This window comes from Nicotiana tomentosiformis, chromosome 2, assembly GCF_000390325.3.
Source record: "Nicotiana tomentosiformis chromosome 2, ASM39032v3, whole genome shotgun sequence".
Taxonomy (NCBI): Eukaryota; Viridiplantae; Streptophyta; class Magnoliopsida; order Solanales; family Solanaceae; genus Nicotiana; species Nicotiana tomentosiformis.
Window position 1 is genome coordinate 88858492 of NC_090813.1, and position 13982 is coordinate 88872473.

The following is a 13982-nucleotide window of genomic DNA, read 5'->3' on the forward strand; positions in this document are numbered from 1 at the left end:
ATGAGGTAGGGAAGAGCTTCCACTGGTACTAGTTGTTACACTTTTGGATCCACCCCTGCTAGTAGTAGGTGTTAACATAGGAAAGTTCTCTAGGCTCAATTTTGGGCTAGCTTGCTTTTTGCCTTTGTTCACTGTGTTTGATATTGCATTCCCTGCTCCCATTGCAAGTTGCCTCTGAGTATGCTCCTGAGTCACCACTGGTAAGCACGGTTGGACTTTCTCCTGTATTGCATCAGTTTGGGTCTGGTTTGTTCTGTTGCCAACTTCATTCATCATAACTTCTTTGTGACCAACTTCAGGTATCACAGGCCCCTTAGTTCTCCATACATATGTAACTTTTTTGGTTTCTCTTCTTCTATTTGGTTGCTCTCCCTGCTGCTCTCTAGGGCCTTGTTGATTGTGGCATACATGGCCAATGGTCTGACATTTATCACAATAATTTGGCTTCGATTCATATACCAGTTCTTGCTGAAATTTCCTACCTCTAGGATCCCACATAGTAATCTCTGCAGGCAAAGTTTTTGTAACATTGACTTCGATCAGCATCCCTGCATAGGAGATTCTTATTTGTTTGGCGGTTCACTCATCAGCAAATAGAGGTTTCCTAATTGCACTAGCAATTTTGCTTAGTGCTTCACTACCCTATCATCTCATAGGTAGTTTAGGGAAGATCACCCATAGAGGTATTTCAATGAGGAACTCTTTGCTTAAGTCAAACTCTAGTGTCCATGGTTTGAAAATTATTGGCCTATTTTTGATAGTGTGAGGACCAACATAGAATATTTTGTGCATGCCTACTAATGACTGAAACTTGATCACATAATACCCTTAATCATGAAGGAATAGGTCTGGTTTAGCAACATCAAGCCAATGTTAAGCAATATAACTCTTCATAACATTATATCCAAGGTTATATCCAGGGATGTAGGCTATTATCGCAACACTCCATTTCTCCTCTGCCTTTTCCACATCTTGAGGATATAATTTTACCACTGTTTGGCCATTCCCAATATGAAGTGGGATGTATCTGAGTGTCATTCCATGAGTGGTTGCACGGTTCTGCTGAAATAAATTGGCCCATGCTCGTGGTTCAGCTCTGCGATTTGCAGGGTTCATCGGTTTAGGGTTCTCAATCACAGTAGGGGCTACAGGGGTCTCAATTTTATCTTTGGCTTGTTCCTTACTCATTTCCCCTTTCTTTTGTAAATCATTAGGGTTAGGCAGAGTTACTGTTCATTGGTTTTCTCATCAGCCCTATGAGTGACCTTTTTACCAGTTTTGCTCAATTAGTAATGGCGTACTTAGAGTCAATTTCCTGCTCACCTCAGAGTTGATCGAAGAAGATGCTTCATCGTTCCCAGTCATCACTATCCCTTGTTGTTCCGGTGTCTTCAATTCTTGTGTTTGAGCTTGAATTACCTTTCTAACTTTTGCACTATTGCTTACTGAACTTCCAGATTTAAGAATCGACGTTTTCTTCTGTCTTCCTCGTCCTCGACCTCGCCCCCTTCCCATGGCAGACGCGCCAACGTACGTTAGCTAACGTGCGCTGAGAGCATGAGAGAGAGCTTAAGCTTTTGATTATGGACTTTTGTTTCTAATAAAAATTAAATACCATGATATATAATTTGTAAGAAGTCTTGTTATTTTACATGTTCAAATATGGAAAGAATTAATGTAATGTTATATTTTAATTGATTTAGAAATCGTATTAGGATTTTTTATATGGTTCAAACAAAAAAAGATTTAATAAGTACAAGTTTTAGTTGATTTCAAAGTCTTAAATATTAGAAAAATAATTAAATGACTATTTTATCTAATATTAACTCTATTTTAAAATAGTAAAAAAGTCGAATGACATTTCGCTAACAACTTGTTTGGATGGTTGTTACCTATTGTATTGTATCGTATTGTTACTTTAAATACAATGTTGTTTTGGTTGTTACTTAAATTTTATTGTATCGTATCGTTAAATCCGTCGTTACATAACGACGAAATGTGCCAATTTATGCAACGACCGATTTGGTATGGTTGCGTCGTTATGTTGTCTTTTTCTCTTATCTCACACTTTATTATTATTAAATAATTTTATTTTATCATTTACCTACCTTTTATATAATAAATTTATCCCATATCATATTTTTTCTTTATAATATTGCGGGTTTATTTTTTATATTGCTAGTGCTTGATATCATGAAACAACACCAAACGATACAATCTATCCAAATATTGTATTTATCAAATGATACAGTACAATACAATATATTACAATATGATATATTATGAAACGATGTGTAACAACCATCCATATCATAATTAGATATAGATTATAACATTTTTGTATATTTTTCTTATACTGTATCTCTTATTTATGTAATTATGCTTGTTTTTTTCCTTATTTTTTTAATGTCTTCCCCAAAAAAACCCACTATGTAACAGAAGACTCCAATATTTTTGTCATTATATGCTTGTTAGCTTCCGCATTCCAACGCTTGGGTGAAAGCTCGTACTCTCGTTCGGTGGTGTTTTCTCTCTCTATTCGTGAGTTTATATTCTGCGTTCTCCCTAATTTTCTCTCTTTTAGTCCAAACCAAGTTTGTAATCTGAAAAGTGCTAGGGATTAACGGAGCTACGGTTAAACCCTGAAACCTTCTGTTTTCCTCTTCTTTTCAGCTCGCGGGCTCTTTTTTAAGAAAATCCATTAGTCCAAATTAACAGAACATTAGTATTTGTTTTGCTGCATAAATCAGAATGCTTCACAGAAATCCTCTGAAAAAAAATGTAGTAAGAAATAGAAAGAGCAACTTACAGATACAAAGTTAACACCTTTGATGGAAAACATTTTTTTTTTTGGTTAAACCTTTGTGGAAATTTCGATGTTAAATGACTTCTCCTTATGCTCTTTTGTTGTATGTTTTATTTGTTTTATTGATGTGGTGTACGGGAAAGGGCTTGAGATGCTTTGGCACGATTTAAGTTGAATTTTCAGTGGCGTTGAAAATCAGATTTCGCTTAAATGTAGTTAGAATTTGTTTTGATCAAGCTGAGGTCAATTATTATCGCATATCACTTTACCAATGGATGAAGAAGTAGTGTTAAGAAAGTAGATAATTGATTTGATGTCTATATCTTTATAGCAAATATACATACTTGAATAACAAAAATAGGTAATATGGCAAAAGAAATCTACTACTCTACAATTCACTGTATCTGTTTGATTTTTAATCCTTGAGATGGATATATAAGAGTGAATTGGCTTAATTTGTAGGTAAATTATGAATTATGATAGTTACAAAAGGGAGTGGGTGGAAGCTTTCACTCCCTGGAAAAGGGAACCAAAGGAAGACCCCGACAACAGTGAGTTTCATTAAAAATTCTGCCCTAATTTCGATTGTACCAAAATTCATTGGTTATGCTGTTTTAATTTTAAAATTGTGTAGGCCCTGGTTTTTCGAGTGATTATGAGAGTTTCAATCCGAAGCGACAAAGGTTCTATTTACATGCTCAAAATAAGCACTTAGATATTTATACGAAGATGGCTGCTTTAAAAGCTTCCACATCTATCGTCAGTCTTGAATCATATTCGGGTACTTGTTCATATTAGTTTTATTTGTTTTCTCATATTTGTTGCTTGCTTTGATGTTTGTTTGTTTTATTGCTTGGAGATTTAGTTGTTTCAATTTTATTTTTGTTGTTCTACCTTCTTTTGTAATCATTTTACGTATTGTTGTTACTTTTATGTTCATTATTAGGAAAAGAGGAGATATTTCAATGTTCTGGAACCATTATAGAAAGTGTTGACACTTCTAGTATAATATTGACCACTGCGAGTCTCCTTAGGTGCTCTAAAGTTAGAAATTCTATAGCAGATGACATTAAGGTTAGCTTATTTTTATCACGTTCTCAGATTTTTCTCACTACTTCCTAACCAAATTCATGTTGTTAATCCCTTGATATCTTAGTCTCCTTTGAAAGCTATTGCCAACTTATGTCAAATTAGTTGATAGTTATAACTATTTATTCAGGTTATTGTGCACCTATTTGATGGAAGAGCATTTGATGGTCATATTGAGGCGTATGACTTTCACTACAATGTTGCTGCTATAAGGATTCAATCAGAATTCCCACTTCCAATTGCTTCCCTAGCTCATTTAAATGATTCTATCATGATTCGTCCGAGTCAGCTCAGAGTTACGGAAGAGAAGTCATTTCAACTTCGTCCGCATTCAAACTCATTTGATCTTATTCCTGGAGATTCAGTTATTGCACTTGGTCGTTTCAATAAGAAGCCGTATGATATCATGGCTGCCCCTGGTGAATTCAGGTCAGTGTTTTATTTGACTTTTAATTTGCTACAATCACTTCCTTCAAAATACAGGAATGGGAGGAGGGGAAGTTAATGAAGCCTAAAATTGTAATAAAATAGGTTTAATTTTACCTCTAATTTATTCAACAACAAAAACAATATACCCATTGTAGTCCCACAAGTGGGGTCTGGGGAGGATAGTGTATACGCAGACCTTACCCCTACCTTGTGAAGTTAGACCCTCGGCTCAAAACAAGCATAATCACAACAGTTTAAATAAGGAAATACGACAGAGAAGAATCCATGTAAAGAGAAGCAATACAACATATGGAAAATAAGATAACCGAAGCAAAAGAAATAACAGGTAGCATTGGAAACCTAAGAATAGGAAATACGAGAATACACTAGTACTATAGATATAGAAAAACAATACATGTACGAAAAAGAATTGCGCTCAACTATTTACTAGCCTATTACCATAATCTTTGACCTCCATACCCTTTTATTAAAAGGGTCATGCCTCGGCAAGCTGAAGATGTGCCATGTCCTGCCTAATCACCTTTCCCCAATAATTCTTCCGCCTACCTCTACATCTCTTTGGCCCCACCATAGCCAGCCTCTTACACCTCCTCACTGAGGCATGTGTGCATCTCCTCTTCACATGCCCGAACTATCTCGGCCTTGCTTCCCGCATCTTGTCCACCACGGAGGCCACTCCAACCTTTTCCCGAATATTTCATTCCTAATCATATATTTCCTAGTATGCCACACATCCATCTCTGCATACTCATTTATGCTACTTTCATTTTTTGAAGATGAGAAGTCTTGACTTGCCAATACTCCGTTCCCATACAATTTAGTCGGTCTAACAACCACTTTGCAGAACTTATCTTTATCCATTTATTGTATTAGTTTTTGGGTTAATACACCTTTCTTCCTAGGCAAAGAAAGAAGTGTGTATCTAGAAATAACTCCAACCATATACAAAATACCAATAATAAAAAAAGAAAAAGAAAACGTTCTCATATATTTAATTGCTTAATGAATCCTTGAGATGTAATAGATTTTTATCTTTAAGTGTGAGGTCTAGTATCAAATTTTGTATTAAAATTTTATTCACATGAATGCGATCAATTTAAGAAATTAAGTCAACAACTTCAATGTTGACAATGCTTCTGATTGATGCACGTGCTAGTAAATAATCGACTAGATAATGGCAAAATATCTTTTCTTTTTGAGTACAAATATTTTGGGATAATAAGTGGTTTATGTGTTTGTTAAGATGGGTTAGACTGAAAATCAGGGGTTTAAGATGACTTTGTCACTTTTTGGTCAATTATTTGCAGAATGGGCGTAACATTGTGATCCTGTCTATGAATTGGATAAGATAGTTGTTTCTTGCTGGAGGATTTGTTTAGCTTTCATTGGAGTCTGTGAGTTGTACCAAGACTTAGTTAACTATTAGATCATTCTATCCTCTTTTCAAGTTGGACCCTTTTTTTTTTTTTTTGCTCTTTAGAATTTCTGTTTTAGCTTTAGCACTTGAAATTTAATTATCTTTGGAGTTGTCCTTGATATTATTCCTTATTCTACTTCTTGTCCATTGTTTTCTTTTTTGAGTGCGTTCTTCTGATTGTAGGTACATGCATTATGAGATTTTTAACTTTTAATGAAAATTGTTCAGCACAAAATACTCGTGAATGTTGATTTTTCATTGTATTCACTATCTTAAAAATAATTATGACTTAAACTATTTTTGTAGGTTTTGTAGGTTGTTGGTTCTTAAACGATTTCTTTTGCCTTTGAATATGCCTTGCTATCAACTAGTATCATGCATTTGGAGGGCTTAAGTTGATACTGTTGAGTTTCTCAAATTGTAATTCTTGCTTCCCTATGTGTCTAGAAATTCAATATTTGCATTTTGTTCATCAGTAAATGATTTATGTGCTATGCACCTGTTCTTTTTGAGTCTTGGTTCTGCAATTGCATGTACTTAGTAACTTAGAGAAAGGGATCTGTTCCTGACTGTGGACTATGCCATCGTGGTTCAATATGCAACGCATTAATATTTTGGTCAGTTTTTCTACTGGTGTATATTTTAGCCGAGGATCCCCAATACATCCAGTCTGCAATTTGAAATTTTTTCGTAGATAAACAAGTTTAAGCTGGTTATTGAGAGGGTGTCCCTGAAGCCTTGCTTTATTTTCTTATAGTTAAAATTCAAAGGGGGTATGGTGGATTATGGGTGGTAAGAACATGTTTTTCTCATATACCTAAGCAAGCTGTTTTGTTAACATAATGTGTTGATTTTTAGAACACGCAAGCACTCACAAATACACATTGCTTATTTCGTACATGAATACCATGTTGGTTATTGTGACTTTCCACCTCAATTCTTTTTCTGGTTGATTCTTGTAGCATTGATCGCTGCGACTACGACTACTTCGAGTGTAAAGAGCTTTTCATGGCAACTTGCAGAATTACAAGAGTAACTCCTTCACACTTTCTGTTTTAGAAAAACTCTCTTTCACACTTATCTCTTACTTTGGTGGTTTTGTCACTTTGTTCTTTTTGCTTCTAAATATATTCTTAATCAATGACAAATATATGCATATTTTATCTATCTATTGTATGTCAGATTTTTTGTAGAAAGACCACCAATTTAGGGCTTTTTCTTTTCATTCTTTCTTGTAGTGTATGTTAGATTTTTTGTAGAAAGATTGCAAATTTAGGGCTTTTTGTTTTCATTCTTTGTTATAGTGTGGTATTGGCGGCCCACTTATCAATCGCTATGGAGAAATCATCGGTATATGCTTTCATGATGTCTCCTCTATTGCATTCTTGCCGATCAATATAGCTTCCATATGGTGGGAACATTATAAGAAATATAGGTAAGCTCCGAATCTTTGCCTTGTTTTTGCCTTTGCACGATGCTTGATATGTGGTGGTACCATTTTCTTTCTGCAATTGCATGTATTATGCTTGAATTTCATCTCTTCAATATTTTTTAAAGGATGCACAATGTCACAAATTGTATAATGGACCAGTTGACATATCGAATATTTCTATGAGATATCTTACATTGAACGTATTCTGTAGTTATGTATGTTCTCTACTTTTTGTATACGGCTTATACACGGATATTTTTTTCACATTAATAAAGTTATTTATTTTATCCTTTATAAAAAAATAAAATATTTACCTTATTAAAGAAAGAAACATGTTTTGTAGCCTAGCTTTTATTTTCTAGAATAAACCTGCAAGTGACTAGAAAATTTTGCAAAAGCAATTAATTATTACCTTTATTTATGTAATTTTTTTCGAGATTTGTTGTGCCTTTCTCATATCCATAGTGGATCTCTGTTTCTTGGTGTGTTTGTCTTTCTACTAAAATTTTAAGTTGTTCCACTTAAAATTTATCTTTTGAATGTTGTACACTCTTAAACAAAGAATTCTTGCTACTTGATAATCTGCTTGTACATGTCAACTATAATGAAGAAAAATTATTGAGGGAGTTTAGGCTTATAAAAAATCTAATCACCCAAATACCTGGTACTAATCTTAAATTTTTGCTCTATCATAGGCAACCACGTCGGCCGTGGCTCGGGATGGAGGTAACTAATCTCTATGCAGCTGACTTAGAAATTCTGGAAAGAATTATTTCAAAGTTCCCTGAAGTCATGGAAGGCATCGTTGTTGAAGAGGTATGCTCTCTATTGCAGTTTTGTTTTTCTTGTTTGTGGAAAACTGTTGTTCTTTGAATGGTATTGTGTCCCACTATTTCATAGTTGTCAAAGAAAGTAGGCACATTATAGCACCAGGGTAGAATAGTAGGCCAGGCATGGGTGCAAGGCATTCTGATGGATGTGAGGTGCCCGTTCGTATAAGATGTGCATTAAGAAAAACAACAACGGCACGCCTCAGTCCCAAGCAAGTTGCAGTCGATTATATGAATCCTACCATGTTACGCATGTACATAAAGAAAAACACTTTATTTTAATTTGTAACTGCTGAAATTTTAAAGATGCAACAAATGCAAGATAGGGCATAATGCTTGCAAAAAGATTAGTATCAACACGATTTTCATATAGGATATAAGAGGCGTGTAAAAGAATGGCAAACACCATCAACTATAGTAAGTAGTTACAATTCATTTACCAATCTCCAGCTTCTATTTTACGAAGTTACTTTAGCGTTACTAGAAGATCATTCGAAAAGTTTCACATATATCATGTATATATTAGGGAAGAGCAATAAAGTAGCATTTAGTGTTTTCATGGGCGGCCAAATTTATATGAAGTGCTACAATTAATATATCAAAACATTTCGATTTGTGGCATTTGGATCGGGAGCTTGTCTCTTTTTAGGCCATCCTTTTGTTGGGAAACAATTCTACCTCTCATATGAAACAATAATTTCTGTGTCATATAAACGTAGTACTGCATTTGTGGCATTATTACTTCTTGGTCAAAAGTTATTCTAGACTTTGAGCATACTGGCGTATTACATATTTGAATATGTTCTAAATTATGAATTTCAGTTGTTCTGCTAAACTTTTTAGGAATACCGTAGTAATGTTGGTCGTTGAAGTCTGATATTTCAAGATTGACTACATCAAGTGATGTTATTTGCAATACTGTTAATTAACATCATGACTCACAGAACCCTCCAAGTTATTGACAGTCAAACAGGAGTTACAAAATGAAATGGATGTGAAGCAGGGAACAATGAAACGAGTAGTTATGCAGAATAAATTAGTATATTCTTAAACTCATGTTAGGATCTGTTTGAAAATGAATTTTTAATTATGAAAAAGCAACAAAAACAAAATTATGTATTTTAATTACTAAGGCAATGAAATACATGATGATGAAGAAAAAAGGGAATTAACAACGGAGTTGAAGAAAATAGGATAAGAGAAAAGAGTAAGCTATTTGCTGGGCCTATGACAAGCGACTATAATGGAGAAGCATGATACTTCTTGTGAAGGGAGGGGGAAAAGCAGGGTGTTTTAAGGCATTTATCATCAAAATTTCCTTCGTCAACTTGATTAAGTGCTGTTTATTGAATTATCCATCTCTCATGGCATCTCGTTTTGATGTTCAAACACAGGGAAAATGTCATTTATGTCTGCACTTCCAACGACCCACTAACTATTTATAATAATGTTGAAAAACATCCATGAGGTCTTTAAGAAGAGTGCCTTAAAGACTTACCTAACGTTTTTTTCTAAGAGCCTAGGCAAACAGTCAATAGGATGTGTCTAGCATTAAGCTGATTGAGCATAGATGATTGGGCCTTGCCGTGCCTTCTGACCAAGGTACACCTTTGTAAACTAAAGGTACACCTTTGTGAACTATCTTTTTGATGTTCTCATGTTAGTACACAAAGGATTTAGTTGTATTTGAATGCATGCACAGTTAAGATATCTGATTGCTTAACTCCAGATTAATGTGAAAATATATATGGTAGTCAACTCCCGGCAGACGCATTCGTATTTTTTGCTTGCCGAGGGTCTATCAGAAACCACCTCTCTACATGCACAAAGTAGGGGTAAGGTCTGCGTACACACTACCTTCCCCAGACCCCACTTGTGGGATTACACGGGGTATGTTGTTGTTGTTTAACACTAATAGGGACACAACCGCTTATCCTTGGCTGATGGCTACTGGAAAAAATGGTGAATTGACAAGTTGTTTTGGGCAACTTTGCCGAGGTGATTGTTATTGTTGATGCCCTCTTTTCCCTGTTGCCTATACTAAAATGTGACAAGCTTGGATCAATTTTTGGTTGATGAATACTTGTGGTATGATACCAGCCACTTAGACCTTGGCAACATTCTCATGAATCTGGTTCTTTTACTTATAAAAAAAAAACAAGTTGTTAAATCCATGAGCTCAGGATTAGTGGTTATGAAGTTTTTGGTTGGTTATGATCGAGCCTGTAGTTTTAGACTTTTAGTGTTAGTCATCAAACTTGAGGAGTCATTATCTCTCTTAGAGATCCGATGAAAGAAACAGAATTACTTGTAGCCTCTTTTTTCGGTGTTGTATTTTAATATTATCTAAAGGTGCTCTTCGGTCACCATTGGCTCCGGCGTCCTCCTCTAACTGGACAACTTCCAAGTCAACCTCATTTCAATTTTCGTTTTGTTTTTAAGCATATTGGCCGACATTGCCACATTGGCATTAAGACTTAATAAAATTATTCACATATACCTACTTTCTTTAGTCGTTCACTGATACCTAACAGTTGAAAGAGAACCGGACTTTTAAGGTTCTGTGCCCAGAGTGTTGTTTCAAGTTGCATTCATTCGAATAGTGTTTCATTAGAAACTTAATGTGAAAACTGAATTTCCTTGAGGATATTTGAAGGCAGAATTAAATTGTAACTTTATCATTATTTGGTTGCTACTTATCTTCATCCGCTAAATGCATATGCCTGTTCATCATTTACTTTGCTTTCATGGTAAATTCATGTTTGTCCTGTCGTTGGTGGACTTAATGTATCTCAGAGTTAGTTTACCACATTCAAAAATTTGTCGATGCAGACATGCATTAATTACTAGGATATTTTAATTCTATAATTTTGATGTTCTTGGAGAAAATGGGGATACAAGTCATTTGTCTTTGATTTAATCCATGAGTGGCCGGATTTGAAGTTCATTGAGGCAAAAACATTTCATGAGCATCTGCATTGCATCTATTTTTTTCTCTTGTTTGCTTTTTAATATGTTTGGTGGCCTTAATGTAATTCATTCGTTTCAAGTGGTTGATTTACCAATTAAAGTAAACAACATAGTTCAACTTTTTCGCACAGGTTATGAATTTCTGTTTAGTTACTATTCAAAACCATGTATGTGGTTAGTTTTGAATTAACTAAATTATTTTTATTAATTGCTGGATAATTTGGTGAACTGTCTAATAGGTCATACCTGGTGGTTCTGCTGAGTTTGCTGGGCTAAAACACAACGATGTCATAATTCAATTCGGTGGCAGAAAAGTTCGAAGTTTCTTAGAGGTATACCGTTTTTCCCTTCTTTTCATTTGCAGTAGTTCTTGCCTCTAATGTCAGAAAGGCAAAGAGTTAGGCGAAAATTTTAAAAATCGCTTATAGTAGTTTCTATATGCTGAAAATTTTCAACTACTAGACATCTGGCCGCTCTACCAGTTGGTTGGTAAACCAGGTCAAGCTATTCTGTGTTTTTATATGCCCGTGTCTCATCGTTACTAGGTAAGCTATATATCTTAGGAACATAGAAAATGTATAAATTCTGGAAGACACTTGTTCTAATATGTGTTTTCGTTTGTCTTTTTTATATGAGCCCCTAGGACATAAACGTCACTTCATTACACTTGCATTAGCAATTTGGTCATTAAGATAGTTGCCATTTGGTCATGTTAAAGGGTAATTTTTGACCGCTTTGATAACTATATTGGTGCCAGTCTTAGTCATAGTTTGATGGAACTGCAAAATACTGGGTTTTCTTTTTTCTACGAGACTGCCTAGGTTCACCCACTCAATCCCTCTTATTATTTGGATCAGATTGGGTAGACATTTTCCTCAAGGTTATGAGAAAATATACATGTAAAATGTATCCTAATTGGTAGTCCAGGCTATGGCTTAAGGGAAGTCAGACCCGAGATCAGCCTTGCCTGGCCTGGCTTTTTGATCAGGTCTAATTGATGCTATTACTAGATGTTTTTTGGGTTTTCGTTTTGGACCTTATTGGTAGCCTATGTGCTACTCTGCCGAGAACCCTCCTTTTCTTCTAGTTGATCAATACAACTTACCATTCAAGTAAACGTACTGAGATATATACATGCATACACACAAATACTATCAACACTAACAAGAAGAAAGCATGCGTAAAATAAAGAATGCAATATCCTATTGGTATTAATAGCTTTTTCTTTTCTTATTCAAATTGTCATTAGCTATTTCATGACATGTGGAAGCATGTGGGAGAATCAGTGGAGTTAGTTGTGATAAGAGCGAGTGCTGATGTTCCTTTGCATCTTACCATGGTGGTGGATGAGGCCACATCAGATAAATTATACAGGTATCATCTTCTACTCATTTCTTCTAACATGCTGATGTTTATTTATGTAAACCGGGAACATCATTTTATTCATGGAGCTGCTATGCGTCTCATTTCATTTTTTCCCCTTTTTCGTGATGATTTACCTTCATTCTCAATGTCTTAAACGTTCACTTTTTCAGCTGGCCACTTTGGGAGGTATGATGACGTTCGAGAAGAGTAACATCTAAGGGTTGCAGGTAATGGGAATATAATATAATGGTGCTTGGACTTCATAACATGCATCGCGGGTTAAGCTGATTTGTGCTGACTTTTATGTTTCTCTTCTGCTATCATTATCACAATTTGTTTGTTGTTAAACCTGATTCTCAATACTCATACTAGACAAAGAAGGGTGATTTATTTTATATAAATTTCAAAGGCGTTAGATGTCCGTGGGATTGACTTTTACCATTTTCCCATCCCATTAAGTACCTTGTTACATCTAGTGGCAGCATACAACAAGTCTTGTTTTTGCTCAGACTTTTTCGTAAACTTTGTAGCCTCCCTGCCTTTAGTCCAGTTGTTGTCCTTCAATGTCATACTATCAGTATGTTATGAAGATGCAAGTAATTTTCCATGATTTAGAAGTTATATGCCTAGAGAGAGTAAGTAAATTGTTGGCACTCCATATAAAAGGAGGAAATAATCTTCCTAGAGCAGCTGTAATACAAATAAAAGAAACTATCGTAGCCATTTCACACATGCACACACACCATCTGATAATGAATAGAGAGACAACTTTGTTCTTGGACAACAAAGAGCAAGTTACACTTTTAACAGGGGTTAATTTGTCAGTCTATATGGCATTTATGTGTTGAAGTACCTTTTGTTTGGTGTGGGGGAAAGTGTTTTTTTTTTTTTGGGTGGGGGTGGGGGGTGGGAGGAGCTTATATTGGACTGTTCCATGCAATTTAGCAAGTTGTGCTAACTTTCGAGGTGATTGAGTTTATTACATTGTGCTGATTTATTTGATCGTTTTACTCGAAGAAAATAGTGCTATTATTTCCGTAATATTTTTGGTGATATTTGCAGCTAGTTGAGTGGCAGATAAAGTAGTGAGCAGCTTTGCCCCTGATTGACTTTTGGGAAACACTTCTTGGAACTGTAAAATTTTTTGGCAGTTTCATTGTGTTGGATTGCAATTGGATGTTCTCCAAGCATTTTGTTGCATTAGGATGGCTAGATAGAGAGTTATTAAGTAAAATTAGGACGGCTAGGTTTTTTTCTATGTTCTCCGAATCACTTTTGGATAAGAGGATGCTATGGATTTGTCAGCAAAGAAACATTCTTCTACTGCCTCTGTGCTTTGGGCATTATGACGTTGAATTTCTTTGGATCTCCATATGTGAAAAGTTCTCAATTGCCAAATTCAGACAAACTGAGTTTGTTAGATTTGTTGTTTTGATAAATTGATTTTTGGAGTTTGTTCTTTATGATATTTCAAACTTATGATTCAAATTTGAGCTCATTTAGAGTAGATTTGAGCGTTGGATCGTGTATTGAATTGTTAAAATTCAAAGAACATGTTTTTGATTTTGGGCATTTTGCGCTTCAGACTAAAACGTTAAGTACATGCAAAATATTGGCTGCCCC

The 13982-nt window shown here is 35.1% G+C and overlaps 1 protein-coding gene across 9 annotated transcripts; it reads left to right on the top strand.

Moving 5' to 3' along the window:
- Positions 1–2416: 2416 nt before the first annotated feature.
- LOC104113028 (putative protease Do-like 14) lies at positions 2417–13779 on the top strand. Of its 9 annotated transcripts, none has more exons than XM_009623103.4 (12): positions 2417–2541; positions 3269–3357; positions 3441–3587; positions 3753–3880; positions 4026–4324; positions 6725–6794; positions 7067–7197; positions 7890–8010; positions 11234–11326; positions 12244–12368; positions 12530–12586; positions 13422–13779. In XM_009623103.4, exons 2-11 carry the CDS (start codon positions 3276–3278, stop codon positions 12549–12551), a joined length of 1218 nt encoding a protein of 405 aa, XP_009621398.1. In that variant the 5' UTR covers positions 2417–2541; positions 3269–3275; the 3' UTR covers positions 12552–12586; positions 13422–13779. The 9 variants fall into 9 exon arrangements, with proteins under 9 accessions (XP_009621398.1, XP_009621400.1, XP_009621401.1 ...); XM_009623104.4 differs by having other exon boundaries at positions 2516–2634; XM_070195714.1 differs by lacking the exon at positions 2417–2541 and adding an exon at positions 2998–3018.
- Positions 13780–13982: the final 203 nt, after the last annotated feature.

What these genes read in the sequence shown, in the direction of transcription:
- LOC104113028 (XM_009623103.4), top strand. Translation starts at nt 3,276, where the DNA reads ATGAATTATGATAGTTACAAAAGGGAGTGGGTGGAAGCTTTCACTCCC. An exon ending in CAGTCTTGAATCATATTCGG is followed by an intron (nt 3,588 to 3,752) that starts GTACTTGTTCAT and finishes GTTCATTATTAG; the next exon opens with GAAAAGAGGAGATATTTCAA. An exon ending in CTATAGCAGATGACATTAAG is followed by an intron (nt 3,881 to 4,025) that starts GTTAGCTTATTT and finishes CTATTTATTCAG; the next exon opens with GTTATTGTGCACCTATTTGA.